This window comes from Drosophila innubila (genome assembly GCF_004354385.1).
Source record: "Drosophila innubila isolate TH190305 chromosome 3R unlocalized genomic scaffold, UK_Dinn_1.0 2_E_3R, whole genome shotgun sequence".
Taxonomy (NCBI): Eukaryota; Metazoa; Arthropoda; class Insecta; order Diptera; family Drosophilidae; genus Drosophila; species Drosophila innubila.
The window spans coordinates 21,418,644-21,443,058 of record NW_022995380.1 but is presented as its reverse complement, the minus strand read 5'-3'; the positions used below and the strand labels follow the sequence as shown (position 1 = coordinate 21,443,058).

General features: G+C 38.2%; 4 protein-coding genes across 4 annotated transcripts; 1 reads left to right on the top strand and 3 right to left on the bottom strand.

The window, feature by feature from the left end:
* Positions 1 to 31: 31 nt before the first annotated feature.
* On the top strand, positions 32 to 13,020 carry LOC117791149. The gene is made up of 8 exons (XM_034630819.1): positions 32 to 64; positions 1,173 to 1,381; positions 8,991 to 9,113; positions 9,585 to 9,718; positions 10,788 to 11,105; positions 11,162 to 11,578; positions 12,011 to 12,166; positions 12,223 to 13,020. Exons 2-8 carry the CDS (start codon positions 1,339 to 1,341, stop codon positions 12,646 to 12,648), a joined length of 1,617 nt encoding a protein of 538 aa, XP_034486710.1. The 5' UTR covers positions 32 to 64; positions 1,173 to 1,338; the 3' UTR covers positions 12,649 to 13,020.
* Positions 13,021 to 13,586: 566 nt separating this feature from the next.
* Positions 13,587 to 14,812, bottom strand: LOC117791157. Its single transcript, XM_034630834.1, has 2 exons — positions 14,757 to 14,812; positions 13,587 to 14,691 (listed from the first exon to the last, which is right to left on the bottom strand). The coding sequence occupies exons 1-2, from the start codon at positions 14,797 to 14,799 to the stop codon at positions 13,757 to 13,759; spliced, it is 978 nt and encodes a 325-aa protein (XP_034486725.1). The 5' UTR covers positions 14,800 to 14,812; the 3' UTR covers positions 13,587 to 13,756.
* A 2,554-nt stretch (positions 14,813 to 17,366) lies between these two features.
* LOC117791154 (26S proteasome regulatory subunit 8) lies at positions 17,367 to 18,904 on the bottom strand. Its single transcript, XM_034630825.1, has 3 exons — positions 18,843 to 18,904; positions 18,615 to 18,783; positions 17,367 to 18,549 (listed from the first exon to the last, which is right to left on the bottom strand). Exons 1-3 carry the CDS (start codon positions 18,852 to 18,854, stop codon positions 17,495 to 17,497), a joined length of 1,236 nt encoding a protein of 411 aa, XP_034486716.1. The 5' UTR covers positions 18,855 to 18,904; the 3' UTR covers positions 17,367 to 17,494.
* Positions 18,905 to 20,220: 1,316 nt separating this feature from the next.
* Positions 20,221 to 22,891, bottom strand: LOC117791146 (sodium-independent sulfate anion transporter). Its single transcript, XM_034630815.1, has 4 exons — positions 21,387 to 22,891; positions 21,014 to 21,316; positions 20,798 to 20,943; positions 20,221 to 20,735 (listed from the first exon to the last, which is right to left on the bottom strand). Exons 1-4 carry the CDS (start codon positions 22,504 to 22,506, stop codon positions 20,403 to 20,405), a joined length of 1,902 nt encoding a protein of 633 aa, XP_034486706.1. The 5' UTR covers positions 22,507 to 22,891; the 3' UTR covers positions 20,221 to 20,402.
* Positions 22,892 to 24,415: the final 1,524 nt, after the last annotated feature.

Sequence of the window (24,415 nt, the reverse complement as noted above, 5' to 3'; positions counted from 1 at the left end):
GTTGCAAGTCTTACACGTCGCGCGTTTGTCAGTTTTGTGGCGTCTCGGATTTAAAACGTATTCGGTAAAGGAGACTCGCTCTAACAACAATTACAAATACCAAAACAAGATCTACATATAACTATATCTATATACACCAATATGTATATCTCATTTTCAAAATAAAATAACAAAACGTAAAACAAGAATTTGAAAAAGTGAAATATAACGAGGCCAATGGAATATTGTCAATAAATAATTGAATTAATTTTTAAGCATTTAATAAAGCAAAATGTGTCAATTTGTTAATTGATTTGAGCAGCACTCAAATTTGTGTTAATACAAATGAATTTAAAAAAATATATAAAAAATTATACATTAAACATTAAAACAGACAGACAAAATAAAAGCTTATCGAAAACAACTTTTACCTACGATTTTATCTTTACCAAGTTTTAAACACAGAGCTGCTGCACGTTGTTTCTGTTTCTGAATTTTTTTTTTCTTTTCGACTGCCGACGTTTTTTGGGTAGGTGGGCGTGGCCAAGTCAGCCCGTGTTGATAGTGACAATAGCTACGAAAACAGACCAAGACAGCTACGAAAATTATGGCGCGACAGTCGGCCGACCGAGCAAATAATTGGAAAGTGCTCGGCCCGTTACGCTTAAGAAACGCTCCATCGATTTTCATTATTAAAACAAACTAAATATCATAACAAATATGCATAAATACATAGTCATATATATTTTTTATTGATATATTAATTGATTGGCGTTACAGCGTTTACGGCCCACGCGACTGTCGATATCGGCATCGACATCGGGGTTGGCATCTGCGTTTGCGTCTTCACTTTTACTTTAAAGTTTAAACAGAAAGAGAGAGTGTTTGCTCAGCTCATTTGCGTTTTCTGTTTACCGGTTTTTCAATTTACGCGCATTTCTTGGCATGGCAATTGTTTGGCTCAGATCACTTTTGGGGTATTTTTCTTCGACATACAGGCAAGCGCAGGCAGGAAAATATAAAAAAATTATAATAGCTTAATTAAATTTAATTATGGCAACTATAACTTCCGATTCGAGGCTCATCTCTGTCGGCACGAGTCGTGCATAAAGCAATTTAATAATGCGTTTAATGCTTGTGTTTATTTTCCATTTCCATAGAAGCTTAAAAAAATTGTTTATGTTTATCCACAGCTGAAGTTTATACACACTGAATGTGTGAGTGCAAGTGTGAGTGTTAATTCAACAAGGAAATTGGCAAACGAAATTAACGTACGCTCTACGAATCCGAACAAATAACCGAATACCCAGCTACTCTCTACGAAATTAATCAAAATAAAAAGTGTGAAAAAAGTGGAAAATGAATTTCTTTGTTATTGGATTTCTCATCATGCAGGCGGCAAGTGAGTAAAGTGCATTTTGTTTTCATTTTGTTGTCGTTTTCGCTTTTCACAGGTGTCGGTTGAGTTTAACTCAATTCGAATAATTGCCAATTAATTGTTTTGATTTATTGTTAAAATTTTAATGCAAATTAACATACATTACTGCACTTGGTTTAACTTACTTACATATTACATATTTTCAAATTATATTCATGTAATTAAATCGTATTAAACAAGTTTCATATCTTTTCGACATCAAGTTTGTGTCTTAAGTCTTTCGTTTTGAGCTGTCTTGTCACGCATTATATAAGTTATTAAACAGCTTGCCACAGAGTCTGCCACACATTTCGTTAGTAAACCACAGCACATAAATTCTTTTTGCATCATAACCAAACTTGTGTATTTGCTTAGAAGAAGAAGAAGACGCTGTTGGCCATAAAAAAATAGCGTTTAAATATTAATACAATTATAAAGATGATTAAACTGGTTTTGCATTACCTGTATGCCATGTAATTGGAGGTAATTCAATTGAGATGAGCTGCAAAATTGAATTTATGTCAACTGCCACTTCAGCAGGTGAGCTGCCATGCAGGTGGGCGGGAGATGGGGGGCGATGGCAGGTCTACAACTGCGCGCCAAAAACTGTTTGTGGCAAGAAGGAAAAACCGTGGAGTTCTTCGAGTTTTCGATTTAACTATTGTATTTAACTGTTGCCAACTCGCTGTAACACTTTTGATGCAGCCAATCGATGTTTACTAGTTACTGGTTTTACATTGCTGATACCCTGTAATCAAGAGAACTTTCAACAGCAGCTGAAACAAGTTGTTCTACATTCATTTATCAATTGATTTCTATTGAGTCGTGTATATGTCAATTATTATTTTGTTTATGCAAAGTTATATTAATATATATACATATATTTATGCTTATATATGAAAGATTCAAGTATATTACAGATCAAGGACACTTTGTAGCTAAAAATACAGTATCTTCAAGTCGATTGTACTTCAAAGTATTCTAACACATGTTGTTGTTTTAAATTATTTTGTTTTTGCATTGTCTTTGTGTTTGCCTCTTGCGCTTAACCCGATTATTTGGCTAGCTTCTGTCGGTTTGGGGGTATGCATTAATATTTTAGCTCTGCGGTTTCTCAATGCAAACGAGCTTGAGCATTTAAAACCTTGCTAATGTACACGTAACTCGTAGCTGAAAAATAGAAACAAACCTGATATTTTTTTTGGATAGTGCTATTAGCAATGACTTGCAAGAAATTATGTTGAAAAGCTTTGTTTTGTTCTAAGTGCAGAGCAATCAAGCTGAAACTGATAGAATCGTATTTTAGAGGGTTTTGGTCATTAAATTGAGACACATGTAATTTTCGATAACAACTTGAGAGGCAACTGTGAAGTGTGTTTGAAGAATACGTGAAGAGTGCCCAGCTAAGTCATTTATTTGCATCCATGGCCGCAATTTGGCAGGTGTTACGATAACATCGGTTTTCTTGGCCATTGAATTGAGCCATATTAATCAATTCGCATGCAAATTTAAATACAAACTTATTTAGTTTAACCTTCACACTGCAATTTGGCGTAAAGTGTTTCAGTCTGAAGTATAACAAATCAAATCTAGGCACACAGATCATCGCACACATCGTCATTGAGTTTGTCTTTATTATGGACATTCTGTCTAGCATACGCCCAGTTCACCCGAAAATCGGTCAAGTTCAGCTTCAAGATGGGCAAGTAGATCAACACCAGCATCATTCGGTGTTAATTGCCACTCGACTCGGCTTTCGGCCCTGTTTGATATTATGGTCAACGCGAGAAGAGCGTCAAAAAATCTGCATAAGCCGAAATGCTTCATTTGCATACTACTTGAAATATGTCTTCTCTCATTTAGACTTTTCTCTTATTTTTGGCCAAGAACATGGCCAGTTATTCCCATGACCCAAAGCTGTGTGTGGTCAGTATATAGTACTGATGATGGCTTCATAGAGTCAATCTACGATAATGATTCATCAATTCCAAGCCAATAAAATTATTGAGATGCCTCTCAAGTCGGCTTCGTTTGGCTTCGCATTTTTTTTTTCTCTTCTGCTTTGTGATGCTGACCAATCTTTTGTTTTGTGGTCAATGACGCAGCGCTTTGGAATTGTTTCTTTCTCTCTGACTGAATGTGTGTGGGTATGTGTATAGCTTATTTTTATATAACCCACATTTTGGCAGACCGCTTTATGCAACTTCTTAGTACAAAAATTCCAAAAAAAATGAGGTAAATACAAAAAAAACTCTACTAAAGGGCTTGCAGCTTTTGTTGTTGCCGTTGTTGAAGTTATTTATGTTGGCACTTGTGGCAGACACGGACGCGACTGAGTGTCCAATAATGCGCATACGCCCTGTCACACTGACAGGCAAATACGAAATGACTTTCAAACAGCAATTAGCAGTTTCACTATTAAGTTTTTTTAAAATTATATTTGCCCGAATGCCAGATGCAACAAGCCCGGCTTAGCCCTTGTGCAGCAAAAGAAACTTGCAACTTGTAAATTGCATTGTCATATTGATGACTCTCACAAGGAAAAAGGCTGCCATTAAGTGGCCAATTTGCAAAGTGAAAGGCTACAAACAGCAGACCCAATGTGCTGGCTTATTTCTTATAATATCTTACTTTCCAGCTTTAATCCCAATTTGATCTCATTTTGTAAGCAACCGTCGCACTTTGTAAACAATTAACCATAAATTAAAGCATAATTATCGCATCTTCACAGCCATCACACATAAATACAACTAGTCCACATAAATAACTAGCATGTGACTATTGTTTTGGGTCTTGCAAAGATTTTAGTATGTTAGTAAGTCTCTTGTAGGCTTGCGGCAACTTTGGCCCGCTCACGCAACCCGCTCGCTCACGTAAGACCTTCAAAGGTCACGCACGCCGACTTCAAAATCTTCTCCAGCTCCAACTCCGACTCCGTCCCGACTCCGAGTCTGATTCCAGCTGCGTTTGACTCTTGACTTGGTTTCCGAGACAGCTGATGCAGACTCATTTGTTAGCCCGGGCGCTGCATTGCTTCTGGGCGTCTTTGTTGCCTATTATCATGATTATTTTCGTTATTGTTGTTGTTTGCTGTGGCATTTTTATTACCCTAACGCGAGAGTTGTACCTTTTCCTCATTAAGTTGGCAATCTAATGAAAAGATTATTTGCTGCTTCTTCAATCTTTGCACAAATATTGATTACATTTTTTTTTTGTTTGTTTACGACAGCTTATTTTGAGTCTTTTCAATACTTCATAGCGCTCTTAAGCTGCTCATTGTTAAGTATTTGTTTTTTTTTTTTTTTCATTAAAGAAAGTACATTTTTAAATGATTGTTTCTAAGATAGCTATTAAAAATTGTTATTTGCCACGACATTCAACATTTATCTTTCGAAACTGCTAACCAATATATATAGAGGGCTGTAAGTGTAAACTGACATCTTGCTGAAATCATCTAACGCATCATCATCTTCGCCGCTCCCAAAAACCTTGTAATAACCATTTGAATAGGCTTATAAACTTAACTTTTATGAAAGCAAACTCTTTGTTAATTTTTGATTTGGATTTAAAATAAAACAAAAAATATCTTAGACACGCGTTTTTATGAGATGAAACTCAATTTCTAATCCATTTGATTTAAGATAAAAGATAAAATATGATTTAAGATTATTATAAATATTGATTTATTAAAAAGTGTGTTTAAGTTTCGGTATGACTAAGCAAATAATAAAGTTATGCTTTGTTATTATAACTTATTGGCCACTCGCAGACACTACAGTGCATACACACACGCACACACACACACAGTACACTCGGCAACTTCATATGGAACAAGTGGCTCTCAAATTGCAATTTAATTCGACATATTGTAGAGATCTTGAAGTGGCTAAACATTCAACAATTTGATGGGTGTTTTGTTTTTTGGGGCCCTATCACTCACTGTCAAGAGCAACGTTCAATTAACATAATTAACTGACAAAACGAATTAGCATGCAGATTGGCAGCTGACACTTTACACAGATGCGACTCTTGGCCGTTGTCTGGGCTGGCTTCTAATTTGGCTAAGATCACGCACTAGACCGGGGTCTATCTACAGTCAGGTATGCCGTAATGGATATTGAGCCAAGGTCATTTCGGCAGCATTATCTACTTGTATACCCACTGTTGATCCCACAGATATCGTTAAAGTTAAATCTTTTCCTGCATGCCTCCAAAATGATCGACGACGATTCATTTTGTTTAAAGTTTATTTGGGATTTGTGGTGGGAAATAGAAACTTTATGCGAGGTCAAGTTTTATGTTGTTTGGGTGTAACAAATTATCTAGATATTTATCTTTATCTAGATATCCAATGAAAGGGAAAGGAATTCTCAGCTCAAATCGTTTAATTAAATTCAAAGTGGTTTCCTTTTATAGTTGCCACAGTAAGACTTCAGTATGTTGACTTTTCGTTTAGCATCTTAAATACGTTATCAAACTTGAACAATGCTCTCTTGTTAACAATGAAAAAAAAAATAAAAAAAATGAAACATAAAAACGCTGCCAAACAATGCAAGCTGAATGTAAAAATTGTTAAATATGGGCTCAAAATTCACGATATAAAAGGGGGAAATCAAATGGCATTCAGAGGTTAAGGCTTTGCCCGGCAACATAAAGAAACACTTACCGGTTAAAAGTGTTGAATTCGGTTTAAGAAACCGAGAAACAAGATGCTCATGCTCATGCTCAGGCCCAAAATGATCGGTCATAATTTATACAAGATATTTGCATTTATCTGCTGGCCCAGCGATGAAGTCACATTGAATTAATGTACAACACAACATTCCACAAATGCGGCAGCAATTAATATCAGTGTTATTATACTTATTTTCTTGCCAAAACCTTCTTATTTGACCCACTTTCGCAGGTGCTAACTGGCCTGGTCTCTCCCCACACGGGAGGAGGCTGCTAAAAACTGCTTTGGTTTCGATTTTCGGATTTGGCTGAAACGGAAAGTAACGACCAATTCGATAGTTGGATTATGACTCGTGCTCATGCTGGCCGGTGGTCAATGGCACGCTATTAGCCCGGCACCGACTGCATATTTATGCCTCATTATTTGTTCAGTTTCAATTTCTATTTGCTTGGCGTGGCGACTCCAGCGACAAGTCATAAACTCAAGCCCAAACTCAAACTCAAACCACTAACATTTCATACAGACGCGCTCGAGATGATGACGGTGAAAGCGGCCTGTGACTAACTGTGTTGTCGTTCCTCTTCAACTTGGACTTGTTGTTATTGTTGTTATTGCAATTGTTTCTGTTTTTGTTTTTGTTTGAGTTGTCTCTGCCGGTCTATTTGCCGGCTATTGCTCTTCCTTTGTGCAGCCTGCACAAATTTATTTTAGTTTTCGTTCGGTATTTTTGTATTTAATTGCTGATATTAATATTTTTGTTACCAATTTTAATCGTTTTGCCTTGCCTGTCCTCGATGTCATTTGCCAATTTCTCCTTAGTCAATTTAGTTTAATGTCTTTATCAACCAATTTGCAATTGTTGTGCTTCCCTTTATCCGCCTATGGGTGTAATTAAAATTGCTGCGCGACCAACACGGCGAATGCTTAATGTGCATTTCATAGATTTTCACGTGTTCACAATTGACAATTGGGTAAATGTGCAATTTGCAAGACTAAGTGAGCAACTTTATAGTTAATACTTAAAGTTTATGGAATGAAAGTTGTTGTTTAATCGATATTCAATAGAAGAGACATCACATTAATTTGAAAGTAGAAGAATAAATACAAAATCGAAATATGGGTATGAAATAATAAGGGTAAATGAAGCTAAGATAATAAGCAAAGTATTCCAAAATATAAGATAGTTCAGAAAATTCTAATAAGTTTTATATTAGAATTTAAATGCAAATATTTTTAATCAGACCATTTGACGCTTTTAAAAAAATTAAAAATTATTAAAATAATAAAACAAAATTGATAAAGTGATAGATTTTATTGACTATTGTGTTTTGACCTCACGTAGACAAATGTTCTCTATTGTTTTAATAGCTTCTGGTCGAATAATGGCAACTGAATTGAAGATGCTAATGTCGTCTTGTCATGTTGTGTTGCCATTATTTATATGCATGTGGTTTCTATCCGTTAATGGCATCCAACAATGTCTGAGTAACCCCAACGAACCGCAAAATACACATAAATGCGGGTACATGTATCTCAAAATTAGCCCTCACTAATGCCAAAGTCCGCATTGTTTATATTTTTTTTTAAAACACGCTCCATTTTCCTTGAACCAATGCATGAGATCGACTAGCTAGTAAGTGCAGCTATTAACACAAGTCCGACAGTCAATTAATTGGCCAGCCACAGGCCACATTCATTAAGTTGGATGTGTATTTTGTATCGATGCACACGATTTGGATGGGGGGCAATAAGTTCAGCCTTCAATTACTCGACTTATGAATATGGATATGGGAGTTATCATTGGCATTATTCATGCACATAGTTAGAGTACTCTCAGTTTGTTGTCATTTTGTAAGAATCCACTCAAAACTGACAGATTTCATGTCCCACTTGACATGCTAACAATTTAATTTGAACTCAAGACGTTGCAATTTGGTTCAGTTGTTGTTGAACTACGTATGCTTTGCGATTGACTAACACACAAATTGTTAGTTAAGCAACTAGTTTAAAGTACCTCTCGTAGTCACATAAGTTCACATTTGTTTTCGTCGTTTCTTTGCCAAAAGGCAAGTTTTTAAGGAAGTTTTTCCAATATTTATTGTTCAACCACTTTGAAATGAGAGTTCTTTGAGTTGAGCTTATTTCATAATTGTTTTGGTCACGGCTTTATTAGCTAAACGGCGTGTCAGAGTTGCGTTGCCCTCTGGCAACAGGCCGTAAAAGATCCGAGATCTTAACACAGTATAATTGCAAATTAAGAAACATTTTGAGAGGTTTCCGCTTTAATGTGTACAATCTTCCAAAATTGAATGCCTTCTTTGTTCAATTTGACACCTTAATATTTACAATATTTGTGGTTTTATCAAATTTCCAGCATCTGTGGGCTTTATTCATGGATAAAGAAGAGTCGTCAATCATCAATCAAAATTTCAGCCAACGCATTTCGAATTTGATGCGGGGCATCGCTTAAATTTTGAGATTATTTCCATATTTTCCGTATTCTTCATATCTGTATTCGTAGTTTATTTGTTATTAAATTGTTTTGTAGAGTTTTGTTAACGCGTGCGAAAACTGTGCCAACGGCAGTCACGGCAATTTCAAGACCTGTTTAATTGGATTGTGATGGTGACCAACCCAACAAAAGATCCAACTGAACCCAATACAACACAATCCTCAGTCAACTCAGTAGCGTATGTTGTTTCATTCACAGCTTGTAGCTTGCTTTACAAAGAATATTTATCTATAAATGTTGAATTTGAATTTGGTAATGGTTCATCTTTAGTTTGCATCAAGTTTTCCTCAACATTTTTTCCATCAATCAATTAATAATCTCACGCTTCGTTTACTAACTCCTGTGACCTTTTGTATTATATTAAAGATCTATCCTATTCTGTGTATGCTTTTTCTATTTATTTATAGGATTGGCTTGCGGGACGTGCGTTTTTATGTCCGATTACGGTTTCACACTCGATTGTAACTTCAAAAAGTCTGGACTGTTTCGTGTACGAAATTTGGGTGGCGTAAAGGCACATTTCGGTTTAGGTAAATCTCCACTAGAAATCCCACCTTTTTATTTCTATATGTTATACTTTTTTAAATATTTTTGTATATATGAGTACGTAGTGTATATATTTAGAAAAAAACAAACACGATTGGATAGCTAATCGCAGCATTTAAGTAATCAATGAATTAATGCCAATGCCAATGCCAATGTCAAGTCGTTGACGGAGCTGAGTCTCGACTAAGAGAGAGGAGAGTCGAAGACTTGAATGCGGTTCAATATCCGTAGCATTGACCATTGGCTCTAGAGATCTGTACATACAATACTATACATTGTATACAATAGATAAGCCATTGATAGGAATAGACAAAAGACGGTAAAGACAAAAGCATTTCATTAACAATTTCATTATGGAATTGTTATAATTGACTTGTTTTGTTTTTGATTGATAGACCGTCAAAACACCGAATCTTGAAACCTAAGAGACAACATATAAAGACTTTTGCTTACAGGTCTCAGTGTGGGCGATGAGTTGGGATTTAAGGATTCACTGAGCAACTTAGAAAGCGATCGTCGCCGTGCTATCAGCTATAGGAATGGACCCCCAGAATTAATTGGAACGCTGCCCTCCGCAAAGCAGCAGGAGGTAAGTGAGAATTGATTAACTAAATATTATTTATTAATTAACATCATCACTAGTTCTTTGTGAATTTAACTGGGATAGAAAGTTTTTGGTATTGACTCGCCATTTGATTGAAAGTTTGACCAACTTGAAACATTCATAGCTTTGTCAAAACTGGAGCTATCTTGAAGCGGAATACCATTTTAGTTATAGATTTACCTTTAATTTTATTCTACATTAAAATTTAATTTCATTACAAAAAAACTTTTTCCCTCCGGATTTCCATGCAATTCCCCTTTTGTAATTTTGAAAATTCAAAATTTTAAATCTCAAGTTTCACTTCAAATCAACTCTTTATATCGTAATTAGTATAAAACAAGACAACACTTTAAACTTGATTCTGAGACCTTTCATTTTTTTGTAAAAAATCCTGAAAAATGGGATTAAATATTTTGACTTGTAAAGTGGCTAAACTTGAAGTCTGTCATAACTTGATCAAAACTGAACCGATTTTTAAGTGGAATGTCATTTTGATCATGATTTGGCCTCTAAGTACATGCTGCATTCAAATATTTTTAAATTCGTTCAAAAAAAATGTTTGCTCTAGGTCTAGCTATTTATTTCGATACTAAGGGTCCCCCCTTGGGATTTTTGAAAATTCAAAATTTTAAATCTCAAGTTTTCACTTTTAATGAACTCCTTATATCGTAATTAGTATAAAACAATACTTTAATTTTGATTCTGAGACGTTTCTTTTTTGTAAAAAATCATGTCAAATTGGAGAACAATTTTGACTTGTAAAGTTGCTAAGTTAAAGGTTTGACCGACTTCAAACTTACATAACTTTGTAAAAACTGTATCGATTTTCAAACGGAATGCCATTTTGATTATGGTATGGCCTTTAAATTCATTCTGAATTTAATTTAATTTAGTTTTTTAAAAAAATATTTTTTTTCGATTTTTATTTCCATGTCATATGTAATAAATTTGTATTTTAAATTTTATTTTAAATATAATCGATGCATAAATTTCTTAATTCGACAGCCTTAGTAATTGTGTAATAAAATTAATAAATTAACTTCTCTTCCCATAGTTAAATGTACCTGTGCAACAGCCCCTGCCCGATAAACGAATTTCCTCCCGATCGACGGGACCGCTGCCATACAATCTGCAGCTACTGCAGCAGGGTCAAGGGTTCGTGATGAAGCAGCAATCACAGCCGCAATCACAACTCATGACGGAGGCGCGACCATTGACATTGGGTGTACCTGCTTTCCGGCCTATACCACAAAAGGCCGTGGTCAACGAGCCGTTGCCAACAGCTCTAAACGCTCAACGTCGCATTGCAGTGGACACAACTCAGCCGCGGGTTAGCGTCAATAATAGATTGGTAGATACCAATGAGAAACCGGTGAGTTCAGAGATCCATAGCCTTTGAAATGAACTTTAACATCCTCTATGTTTTAGCACTCCAATCGCACTTTCCATGCGGATAATCCCGTGGTATCTCAACCTGTGGCGGTGCCTGTTTTCCAAGCCATGCCGCAGTCCATTGCCCGTATTGCCAATGTGGGCAAGTCGGATGTGGAACAGCCCGAGCAGCGTACTGTGTCCAAGAATCCCAATTATCTGCAATTCGAGGAGCCCAAATTTGATTTGAAGGATGTCACCGTCGAGGAACTTGCCGCTGCTGCAAATGTCACTGTGGACACGATTAAGCATGCAATCTATGTGCGTGAGCAACAACTAAAGGCGGAGCATCGGGCCATGCTGGCATCCAAATTGCGTGAGGAATTCATGAGGACGTCTACTGTAAAAACCACAACCACAACGACGACAACAACACCAAAGCCTCGACAGCTGGCCGAGCACAAAGTCTCCAAGGTGAGTGCATAGTTAATTGATTGTTTATTTGGAATACTTTAGAATATAAATATAAATTTAATTGTTCAAAAATAAAAAAAACTTAACAACATTACATAGATTCTAAAATTAGAATATCGTTTCTATTTATCTCAGAGTTAATAAAAAAAAATTAAATTTCGTAGATTGTATTTCCTTGAAAATTGTAGAAATTATTTAACTATATAAACTGGAAAATGATGATTAAATATGCAATTTTTTTTTAAATGTCTTAAAAAGTAAAAACAATGTTTAAATTTTGCAGAGTAAAGGGTTCTCATGTTTAGTTTTAATATTTTAAAAATTTTAGCTTTACTTATATTACCTTTTATAAGAAAAGTGGTTCTATTTTGTGAGAATAAACTGTAAAACCAATTGATACTCAATCTTCTGTATTGTTTTTCCCCCTCTTAGGTTATGAATGCGCCCAAGGAGTATTATCCTGTAGCCTACGACAAGAATTTCGATGACAATTTCAAGGCAAAGGTTGATCTGCCTCCGACGAGTTTCTCCTGCACCAGACAAAAGCACTTTCCAGGCCTCTATGCGGACACAGATTTGGGTTGCATGGTTAGTTATTGATTAACCAAGTTGTATGTAAGTTTATTAATTATAATCCTCTCCAGGTGTTTCATGTGTGTGCCCTTACTGACGATGGCATGGTGAGGAAATCTTTTCTGTGCCCAGAGAATACGCTCTTCGATCAGACCATACTCAAGTGCAACTGGTGGTTCTATGTCGACTGCAGTTCCAGCACTAGCGTCTATGACTCCAATATTCCCATCTCGAAGAGCTATCAGTTGATGAAGAGCCTGACGTACTTCTCCAAGTACAATGGCCACAAGAAGGAGCAGGATGGTGATAAGGATGAAAACGCCGTTGACATCGACACATTGCGAGAGTCCATGGAGGGCGTCTCTCGCCGCTTGGAGCAGGCGAAGAATGCGCAAATCCAGTTGGATGCAGTGCAGCAGGCGGCGGCAAGTGAACCAAAGGCCGAGCATGAGCATGTTGTGCCCGAGGGAGAGAGCCAGCAGCAGTTGTCTAACTAGATTTAGTCCATCTAATTGCTATCTGAGATCTAGGTTAAGTTGAAGTTCATGATCGAGCATCTCTGGTCGATTTGCCGTACATAGTCAATGCCTTGCGAAAGCCAAACGATTGTCTGTAGTTTCTGGCCAATCACAAATCATCATCATTTCCTATGGCAGCGCCTATGCCAGGTCCTAGCTGTAGTCCCTATATCTATCCGTAATTACTTAGCTTTAACTTTAAGTGGATCAGTTTCTAGTTAAACTATTTGCATAATGCAATTCTATGAGTAAGTGTATGTTTGAGACAATGTGCGGTTAGTGTTATTTTGTACTTTTATTTATTTATTGTATTTTTCGACAAAATAAAACACGTTATCCCCATAAACAAAATGCTGAAATGAATCTTGGATTGGAAGCTTGGAGCCTTAATTTAAAAATAAGACTTTATAACTTTAAAACCAAAACAGCTGAAACATTAAATTATTTGCACAACGATATATCGACATTTTTTAATCTTTAACGCTTAAAAAACCTCACTTTAAAAAACGATTGAAACTTTTGATAAATGGTCTAACATTTGACTTCTCAACGTTGCTTTGAAATCACATTAATGCTTCAAGATGGATTATATTAAATAAAACTTGAATAATGATACAATTAGATTAATTGCAGGTTAGAAAAAGCGAAAGTTAATTAGGCAAACTTTGAGAGAGTTATTTCTTTGGCAGTTAAAATTATTTTTAGATTGTTTTTTAAATTAGATACTATAAAATGTTTGCTGTAGAAACACAGCTTAAAAACTATGCAATAAATCACAATTGAAGCGATTTAAGCTCTTCAATTGTACTCCAGTTGGTAATTATCTTCCACATAAACTTGATATTTCTGATTATGTAATCTAAACATCTGCGTAAAGATTGATTTCATTGTTTTTTTTTTTGTTGTGTAACGTATAAATTTATTATAAACATATGTTGAACGAAAAGACAATGGTAATAAATAATTGAATTGTACTTAAAGAGTTACAAGCTGACCGCTGACCATGACCAAGACTCCGTTAGGTAAACTGGGTACTGGGACTGGATCTGGCGATGGGTTTCAGGTTCATAATGGGTCTTGGCCTGGCCTATGCTCGTTTATTGTTGCGAGGAGGCGGCGCCGGATCGTTAGCATTGCGGTCGCTTTTGTCGTGGATGTGAACCGCTTCACTGAGCTCGACATTAGCGTGCAATGCCGCATCATTGGCATTTAGTTGCGCCTCCTGGGCAGAGAGCGTTGCCTTCTCGGCCGCCTCGCGTGTTTCCTCATAGTCCAAGCGAGCAGCATATGCCTGGGACTCAATTTGCTCCAGTTTGCCCTTCGCCTGGGCCACCATATCGATTTGGGATGACAGCTCAGCGGCAGCTTCAGCGGCTGCCTTCTGGGCCAACTCCGAGTTGGATTGAGCATTGTTGAGAGCGGCTGTGAGAACACTCACATGATTGATGGCCTGCTGGGCAGCATACTGAGCCGCCTTGGCGGATCTTTTGGCCTGTTGCAGCTGGGTGAGTTCACTGTCCACCGACCTGTGTGCCTCCACACTCTGCTCCTCCAGTCGATGGAGCAGCACCTCCTTTCCCTTGAGCACGGCAACAGCTGTGCCCGCTGCTTGGGCTGCAGCTTGAGCCAAGGTGCTTTTGGCCACATAGGAAGCCTGCTTGCCGGCCGCATTCTGGCTAGCTACGGCAGAGATGGCCTGATCTGCGGATCCCTTGGCAATGCTGCGTAATCCGTTGTCCACCAGGTAGCCTCCGCTGCTGCCACTGTTGCTGTGAGTGCTGTGATGAATGTAATCGGAGCTCTCATACCGCGAGTATTGGCCATCCAATGGAGGATTAATGGGCGCTGCAAACTCATCGTGATTGATATCTTCAAAAGTGTAGGGCGGCACATCATGCTCAATAACCACCGATTGTGGTGCAGATGAGGCATGTTGGTGCTGTGGCGGCGGCGGTGGTGGCACGTTTAAATGGTAATGTGCATCCTTGCGCTTCACCTTGCGTCCAAATGCTGGCACCTCAGCTAAAGAGACGGAAATGAGGCAGCTTTGTTGACTTACAATTTCCATATGCAAATTGTCAACTTACCAAACAGCAGCAGCAACAGCAACAAGTGCAACATCAGTGACATCTCGTGACGCTTCAGTTTATGCAACATGGCTGCAATGTAGACAAAGAAAAATTTAATTTTATGCAATCCGTTGGCAGGCAGGAAGTGGCAGATGCTGCAGGTGCAAAACAGTTCCTGTGGCAAGTCAATTGTTAGCTGAGCAGGCGATCGGTTTCTCGATTTCCCTATTCCAACCGGTTTAACGGATATTGCGAATCACCTGTACATTTCAACCATTCCCAAAAACACCTACAACGGCCTTTGAGGCTTGCGAAAGCTAATTGCAAATACGATTCCAACACGATTTCACTTAAACAAACGTGGGTCGAAAAAAAAAAACAATGTGAAGGGAAATCAATAGATAAATTTCAAAAATTATTGAACAAATTGACTGTATAAAAAACAAAGCATTAGTTGCAACCAAAATGTATGGCAATTTTCCAGGGATCAATTTTCCAGGGATCAATTTCCAGAAGTGGTTTGTAATTCATATGAAATAACTTGTACTGTTTAAGAGAAAATCATAAGATAAGTTTCGAATAAATTTGGTACTTTTATTTATGAGCGAGAAAATAAACAATTTAATTAGACTCCTCCAAAATTGAGCAATTATATTGGAATATTTTCGGGAAAATTACTAGCGAAATTTTGGAAAATAAATGAAATCAATAAAATAAAACATAAAATCCGAATGCTATCGATAATTTACTACAGAGATATCAAAGATGAAAAATTAAATAAAAATCAAATAAATAAGACTCATGAACAATGTAAGTTTTTTAATAAATTGCGAAAACTATCGACATAATGTAATTTATAAGTGCAAAAAGGAACAAATTTAAAAAAAAAAAAACAAAAAAAAAACAAACCTATGGTTTTTAACTATATTTATAAATTAGAACGATCATATTTCTATTTAAGCACTGATCAACTTTAAAGCAATGTTTCCCATTTAAAGCAAATAAGAGATGCACCTTATAAAGGCACAAGAAAGAGGATAGAATTTCTTCTTAGCGATTAAGTGTGTCAGTCAGCTTTAACAGCAATTACGAGAAGAACCTGTTTAATTTTAAGGCCGGGACCACCTTAATCACCTTGCAACACACTCACACTCACACTCACACACACAAACATACAGAAAAAACTGGACAGTATGAGAGTCACCATATCACAAGACAGTAATCACTCAATGTGACAGATATCCACATTGCACTGCACGAACATTGATTGCTCTCTGGCCACGGGTGGAATAACAACACTTACACGATAAGTTTCGGGTTTTATTTAGCGCGTATTCAAAGAGGACGTCCTGCCTGTTGCACAGGCGAAATGTATCTAATATGTGGCGAGCGAATTTGAGTGCCACAAGTGCCACACAATTGTTAATTCAAAGTCGATCGGCAAGTTCGCTGGAAAACGCTTTTACTTTCAATGTAAACGGAAATGCAAGTGGAAAGCATCTGTAAATCCGGTGGACACTCTTTGCCAATTGCCAGCATCGGCCTGGAAGCGACAAGCATTTATAAACAACAACCCGGTTGTGGTCTGGTCTGGTCGGGATCGGGTTGGTCGGGTGAGTTGGGCGCGTCTGCAACGGCGACCCGATCAAGTCCGCGTCGTGTGCAATGAAAGTGCAAACCCGTTGAACGTTTACTTTATGAGTTTGCAATCCAACGTAAATTGCTCCGTTTTGTTGTTTAGCAAACAACACTACAGCACTAACAACAGCAACACTAACAACAACAACAGCACTAACAACAACTGCCTGGGTCATTGCTTTCTTGCTGGACTATTGGGTAATTTGAAGCTGTTTGCGTGCTGTTGGAAGCGCATTTCTTAATTGCCATGAGACGGATTAAACGGCATCCCCCAAACTGTGAATTGAATAAGACTTCAGCTGGATTTGCACTTTCATGAGTTTATCATAATACTTAACTGAAAGTCATGGTCTGTCTTTAATATAAGCTCTACGATTACTTCCTGTCACAATCTAAATATAGTAATACTGAGAATATCCATATAATTTTCTGAATTAATAAAAAAAAAAAAATGGAAATATGATCGTAATATACATGTTTCCAGTACAACAAAGTTTTTCAGCTGTAAAATTACCCTCGCATATCCTTCGAATCATTATCTTGCAGGCCAAATATTAAAGGTATTTTAGAGAATCTAAATCAGAAAGAGAAAAAAAAAATGATAGCTATCTTAAAATATATTTACGTGGCTTTACTAAAACTGCCTTAAATTAATGAATATTATATCGAAAATTCAGCTTTTAGGAAAAAATATAGCAATATTTTAATCGGTCGGATTGCTATGATAATATGTATAAGATGTGAAATAAAACATATCAGAAAAATGGTCAATATCAAATAAAAGTTGTTAGTTGATAGCTATCCATGTGACTAGTCATTTTTGTTGCGAAAAAAAAAAATCATGATAACTTGATGAAAATGCTTAATACTCGAAATTTGTTTATTATACGAGCTCATATTAAGAGTCTCATATCATTCGACTGGCAGACTGAAAATGTTTATTTGTTCGAAGATTATTTTCAACACAGATACACACACTCACACACACTCAGAAATGACTCACTATTTAGAGCGATTCAATGAAATCGTTAATTTATATTATCCAATTTGGGATTCGTCAATGAATCTAATTTATTAAGTTATAAATAGAGCTAACTGATTTTTGGGTTGAAGTGCATTTACTTCCAGAACTTTTTAATGGACATATTGCGCTCAGAGTCCTTCTGCATTACCTTGGATACGGCCATCTCGAAGTCCTCCTGGGTAACATGGACACGGCGCTCCCGTAGAGCATACATTCCCGCCTCGGTGCAGACGCCCTTGACCTCGGCACCAGATGCACCAGGCATCAGTTCAGCAATCTTGCGCAGATTGATGCCACGTGTTAGATTCATTTTGCGTGAATGTATGTGAAGAATGTCCACGCGTGCCTCTTCGCTTGGAGGAGGAAACTCAATCTTACGATCGATGCGACCAGGACGCAATAGAGCCTGATCAAGCACATCGATGCGATTGGTGGCCATGATCACCTTGATGTTCTTGGAGGCCTCAAAGCCATCCAGCTGATTGAGTAGCTCCAGCATTGTGCGTTGCACCTCGGAGTCAGCACCTCTCCCCGACTCCAGACGCGACGAACCAATCGAGTCGATCTCATCCATGAAGATGATGGATGGCGCATGTTCCCGAGCCATCACAAAGAGCTCACGTACCATGCGAGAGCCCTCTCCAATGTATTTCTGCACCAGCTCCGAGCCGGACACACGTATGAAGGTGCACTCGGTATGGTGAGCAACGGCACGAGCTAGCAGGGTCTTTCCAGTGCCAGGTGGTCCATAGAGCAGCACTCCCTTGGGTTGAGCTATGCCCAAGGCGTCAAACAACTCGGGATGCTTGATGGGCAGCTCGATGACCTCCTTGATCTCCGTGATTTGCTTGGACAGACCGCCCACCATTTCGTACGTGGAGTCTGGCACCTTCTCCACCAGCATGAGGGAGACAAGAGGATCCACTTTATTCGGCAGTATCTTGTGCAGCGTGTAGCTATCATGACGAAGTGCAACTCGACTGTTGCTGGTCACATCGTTGATGTCAATGTTCTTCTCCAAGTCGACCACATATTTGCCATCATGATGCACCTTCACCAGCACCTTTTTCTTATCGATGGGCTTCACAACCTCGCCCACGTAGCTGCCCTGCTCCTGCAACAGCTGCAGCTCCTCGCGCAGCAGACGCACTGCATCGAAAGATAATTTGAATTAAATACATTTTAAATTTAAAATACTTTAAACAGTCGTTTACCCTTCGAATTCAGCTCATTGCGCTGCGCCTCCAGACGCTGCAGATTTCGCTGCTTCTCGGAAACTATAAACTGCAATTCGGATATTTTCTGTTCATAATAAGCACTGAGACCGGAACCAAGTCTGCCAGTTTTAGCTGAGTCTGAGGGCTTAGCAACAGCAACGTCCATCTGGCAGCGAATTTCAAAAGATTACTTGAAGAATTTAATCATTACTATATACTACTCACCGATATCGACATTTATATAAGACCAAATCTAAATATTTTTAAAAATTTCTGCGATATCTTTCGATTTTATTCAGACTGCTGCTGGAGTAGAAAGACGTCGCTCTGTATGATGTTGCTTATTGTTTGGATGAGATGACAGTTTTTTGTTTTTGGCAGTGCTGGAAAGTGCTGATTTACCAGTGTTTCCCCACAGAATAAATATTATAAGAAAAATTAATCTTAAAGTACATATCGAGTCGATAAATATTTTTTTCTTATGAAAATATAGATTTTTATGCCAAGCTTTTAAATAACGTTTATAATATAATTTTTGTAACATACGGTACTTAAACGAAATATAGTATTTAAATAATGACTAAAATTATATGATTTTTTTTCGGGTTTTTTTTTTTTAAATGAAAGTTTTCCACAAATTTTTTTTGTTAAATGTTTTCTAAATATTATAAATATAGTTACTTTGTTTCCACTGTCTTTTTTGCCAGCCATTCTACAGAGCTGCGTACCAAGCTTAATTATAAAATTATGCAACAATTTTTAGATGTGTTAGCACAAAAGTATGCTACACTTTTTTTTAGAAATACATTTTCAATTTGCGCTTCAATTTTAAAAGTGTACATAACTCAAATATTTGAATAGTTGTTTTCTGTTTGTAAAAAATTATTTTAAAGTAAAATGATTGCATACATTCATGCAACATAAGAAAAAGTTGCATTAGACATTCGCTGAGCTCGTTTTCTAATAAATATTTATATTTTTAATGACAGTTATTAACCATTACAACAAGTTCTAAGTCATACAGGTGTAAAAAGAGTGAGAGTGAGAGTGAGTAGACTAATATATTATCTAATCGTGAATAATTCATTTGTCTTGGCTTTACACAATATGACTGTAAATTTACTGGGGTCGATCAATGGGAAATCACGTCCCGTCAGTCATAATGGGGAAAGTCTTAAATTGCGACACATTTGATTAGATAATTGTTCTTCTAAATATGGAAGCGTGCTATAAATTGATTAGCCAAAAGGAGATGTGGGAGAAAATTTATGGATCATGAGTAATCAAACGAGAAATAAATCATTGTACTATTATTAAATATTTGTGCTTTTATTTAAGTACGAATGCTAATATTCGTATAATACTAAAAAAGGAAATCTCAAAAGATAACAATGAGGTGCAAAAATCGATTTTCGATTTAGTTTAACATAAAAATTCACAGCATTTTGCCAAAATCAAAATCAAATTCACAAGCGAATAAATAATGAAAGATTGCTTAAACTTAAATGCTAATTAAATTTACGGAAAATATTTGACTATTTGGCTGGACTGTTGGTAACGTTGGTGACGTTTGCGTGGGTTTCAGATTATTATTTTTTTCCCATTTCATCTCATCTCATCACATCGCTTCTTTTTCATTTTTGGCCTAAACCAAACGAAACAAGTCGCTGGCCTCGCGAAAGCATTGAAATTGGTCTAGCAGAGTTTTGCTTCTTTTTTTTTTCTTTTCTTTTTGTTTTTGTGAAATAAATACAAAGACTAAAATTAATCTATCATATAACGAGGTTATGTGTGCGTCTTTTCGGCGAGCTTGGCGTGCAGCGTGCTGATATCGTAGATGGCCACCAGATCTTTGTTGAGGCCCTCAAACACCTGTGCCACTCTCGACTGTAGATTGTAGAAGAACAGCGGCTGCTGACGCTGCGCAAAATCTGTTACCATGGTCGATATCACCTTGGCAGCTGTGAAATCAGCCCCATAGATGTGGGTGCAGTCGATCACAACGGGCAGTGTGGACTTGACGCCCTGCTTGTTGATCACTTTCCGCACAAACTCCATCGATGGAAAGATAAGGCAGCGATCTGGCGTCAACATTAAATATCTCTCTCCCTGAGGAGTCTAAATGGAAATAATTGATTAGAGAAATTGTCTGTCAACAACTGCATATTTTGTTTACTTACAGATAGAGTTTCTATGCGCAGCTTGGGACGCGCCGCCTGGTAGAGTATAAAGACCACATTGATGCCAATGCCCACCAGAATGCCCAGCTGAAGAGGCAACACCAAGCAGGCAAAGAATGCGCCCAGACCAGGTATCAGATCCGTCTCTGTCAAGGGAAGAACAAGTGGATAATTTAGTAAATAATCTAAAATTCTTTATAGTCAAAGACTACTCACTCTTGCTGTGCCACATGGGCTTGATGACTCTGTACTGGACCATAAAGACCACAGCAGCTATGATGATAGCTGCCAGCGCCGCCTTTGGGATGTAGTAGAAGCACGGCGTGAGGTAGAGCAAGGCAATGATGACTATGACACTTGTGTAGAGATTGGAGAGTTGTGTCCTCACTCCACTGGCATTGAGGATGGCGCCACGTGCCACGCCTCCATTGCTGCGCAGTCCTTGGACAAAGGAATTGGCCACATTGCAAATGCCAGAGGCAATTAGCTCCTGTGTGGCATCTGTGGGTTTGCCATCAGCTGTGAGAGCAAGGCAAATAAAAAGGCGATTAAAGAGAATTCCAAGTTAATAGGTAAGTTATTTACATACCAAATGCTTGGACCACAGCCATGGTTTCCAGCAGCGCAATCATTGGCACCACAATCAAGCCAGAGCCAAGTGTGCTGACCATATCCCAAAAGCTTTGAGCATCCGCCAACACTAAACCACTTGTCTCGTTCACCACCGCATCCATATGAAAGGGAGGAGGTTGAAACTCGGGCATTCCTTTGGGCACAAAGCCCACTGTGCGCACCAGCTCCTCATTGCCACTGATGGACAGCCAATAGCCGAGTCCTGCGGCGCCACAAACCAACAGAGCATTACGTGCTGTGCCCACCGTCCAGAAGATGCCTGTGAGCAGCCGTTGGCAGGTGGATTTGCCCTGCTTGGGTCCCAAGCTACAACTGGCCAAGGCACGAAGACTTAGCAACATAACGATGCAGATGAGACCGAGCACAAAGTCTGGCCAGCTGATGTTGTGTATATCGTTGATGATGCTGATCCACACCTGGAGAAAGGTGTTTCCACTGGTGCGTATGCCTAGCAGATCCTTCATCTGTGAGCTGAAGATGATCAAGGACACGGCACTGGTGAATCCCGCGCCGACAGGACCCGACACAAAGTCTATGAGAAATCCGAGTCGAAAGATGCCCATCAGAATTTCAATGAGTCCGGTGAGAAAGGTCAACAACGTGGCCATTTGCCAACTTCCGCCAGCGATTTGGAATGATAGCAGCGCCGAAATGGCAGTTGGTCCAATGGGCACATCCTTGCTGGAGCCAATAAAGATATAGATGAAGCAGCCGAGAAAACAGGCGTACAGTCCATACTGCAAATCCAGACCAGCAATTCCAGCATAAGCCAAGGCCTGAGGTATCACAGTCAGGGCTACCGAAATGCCGGCCACAATGTCCCCAAAAATATAGTCCTTTTTGTACTGTGGCAGCCAGACGAGTATGGGAAATCTTTTCTGTAGCGTTTTTTTACGGAAAATATTCGCACAAGTGCTGCGACAAGAATCCGCCCAACCACCTGAAGATATGGGCTCCTCCTCCTGCTGGACGATGCAGTCTCGGGATGTGTGATATAGAGTATTTGTGGGTATATCGAGTGAGACCTCAGCACCATTAAAGGCGCCATTAACATGGCCCGTATCTTTGGCACTCATGTCGAATGTCGCTTGTCAACTTGTAGAGCTCTTTAAGGTTTGTGTGTGTTTTTTTTTTTTATCTTGTTATTTTTCTTTCTTTTGCTATTTCGTATATTATTTGCGTCTTTAGACACTCTACGGCTTCATTTCAGCGTCACACTGTCACTGTCACACTGTCACTGTCACTTCTCACTTCACTTCTTTTGTTGGTTGGTCAGAGAGCCCAAAAAAATGTTAAACTATTCGCGAGCGCGTTGAGTGCGGGAATGAATCGAAATTGAGATTGAGATCGAGACAGAAGCAGCAGCAGCAGCAATAGCAGCAGCAGCAGCAGCAGAGACAACAGCAACAGCAGCAACAGAAACAGCAACAACAGCACGAAACCGTCGAGTTCGTTTGTAGCGCCGAATGCTCGGGGAACTGATTATAAATAGGTGCGAGTCACGAGTGGCAATTCGCTCGTGTCACCTGCAATCGCCTGCCCAGCAGCAGCAGCGATGTTCGAGACTATCCACCGGCTTTCGTTAGAGTTCCCCTTATACAAAACAACAAGAAAACCTGATTTTTGACTTGACGGCGGCTTTTCATCGGCGGTCAGTCTCGAGTACAATATATATGCATATGTATGTAGATGCTTTGGTCTCATGTAACAGACCTGAACCTGAAGATATGTTAAGGCCAGGCCCAGGTACTTCTTGACATGAGAGGGGATTCCCACAGCCAGGTCGCTCAGTTAATTTGTTTTTGGTTCAAAAATCCAGCAATTCAAGTTTTTTTTTTGCAGCAGCAACAACACTAACAACAATGACAATCTCACTGCATTTTTTATTCTGAGCGAATTGTTGGCGATTTCACACAAGACACATGACTCTCAAGTCCAGCTTACATACCACATTGGCATTCTTTTAATTGATATTAAAAGACAATAAACAAACATGCCGCATTGCTTGCATTAGCTGACAGCCAAGCAACTTTAAATAAATATAAACAATTTTGTTTATGCCCAAATAAAAAATTCCAACTAAACAAAGCCATTTTTCTGCCTTTATTTGTATGTGACATCTGATGAGTCATAAAAGTGACCCAATCTTAAAAAAGGGACACAGCTTGTTTAAATTTGTTAATTAATAAGACTCGAAAAATCCATATCATATGCGCACTTCATGTAAACAATTCACCATTAATTGCCTGTCGATGAGTGCACAATAATTTGCCCACTTGAAAAACTAAACAACCCTAGAAATCGCGTGGCGATCACAGACTTCAACTAACATATAGTGTGACTATCGCAGAGGAAAATTAATCAGCAGATACGACGAAATAAAACAATGCAACCACACCGTAAATAAATCAGTTTCCGAGTGCGCCCATCATAAATCTAAATTGTGTGGCGCAGATAAAAATCGGAGTTAAGGCAAACATTTAACATTTAACTGAGAAAAGCTCATTGGGTTCCAACTAATTTCAGTTCTCTGTCATAAAGTATCAAACTGACTGTATTGATATGTTAATACGAGTGTCAGTCTAGAATTTGACTTGTCCAAAAAGATGACACGATCGACTTCTTCCGTGTTTTAACTTGGCTCATTGCATTTGCATTTGCCAATTTAATTTTGTTCTGCACAATACACAATATACATAGTATAGTATTAAATTTGTAGATAGAAACTGGATTGCTGGGTTTTCTGAATGGGGTTTTTTATTTGCTCATTCTTAACCACATCGTGTAGTGGTTTTGTTTTTTATAATTATAATCACAGATCGTGGGTTAACTATTTCGTGTTCCTAGAACTGCCTCGAGAATTAAATAATTCCATATTTTATGGAAAAACACTTAAAATTGTAACCAATAATTTGACCATAAATTGCCTAAAGCGGGCAATCAATCAAATATAAATCACGCACACTCCCCAACACACACACACAC

What these genes read in the sequence shown, in the direction of transcription:
- LOC117791149 (XM_034630819.1), top strand. Translation starts at nt 1,339, where the DNA reads ATGAATTTCTTTGTTATTGGATTTCTCATCATGCAGGCGGCAA. An exon ending in CCTCCGCAAAGCAGCAGGAG is followed by an intron (nt 9,719 to 10,787) that starts GTAAGTGAGAAT and finishes CTCTTCCCATAG; the next exon opens with TTAAATGTACCTGTGCAACA. An exon ending in TAGATACCAATGAGAAACCG is followed by an intron (nt 11,106 to 11,161) that starts GTGAGTTCAGAG and finishes TCTATGTTTTAG; the next exon opens with CACTCCAATCGCACTTTCCA.
- LOC117791157 (XM_034630834.1), bottom strand. Translation starts at nt 14,799, where the DNA reads ATGTCACTGATGTTGCACTTGTTGCTGTTGCTGCTGCTGTTTG. An exon ending in GCTGTTGCTGCTGCTGTTTG is followed by an intron (nt 14,692 to 14,756) that starts GTAAGTTGACAA and finishes CCGTCTCTTTAG; the next exon opens with CTGAGGTGCCAGCATTTGGA.
- LOC117791154 (XM_034630825.1), bottom strand. An exon ending in CAATGAGCTGAATTCGAAGG is followed by an intron (nt 18,550 to 18,614) that starts GTAAACGACTGT and finishes CTTTCGATGCAG; the next exon opens with TGCGTCTGCTGCGCGAGGAG.
- LOC117791146 (XM_034630815.1), bottom strand. Translation starts at nt 22,506, where the DNA reads ATGAGTGCCAAAGATACGGGCCATGTTAATGGCGCCTTTAATGGTGCT. An exon ending in GGCTGTGGTCCAAGCATTTG is followed by an intron (nt 21,317 to 21,386) that starts GTATGTAAATAA and finishes TTGCTCTCACAG; the next exon opens with CTGATGGCAAACCCACAGAT. An exon ending in GCCCATGTGGCACAGCAAGA is followed by an intron (nt 20,944 to 21,013) that starts GTGAGTAGTCTT and finishes TTCCCTTGACAG; the next exon opens with AGACGGATCTGATACCTGGT.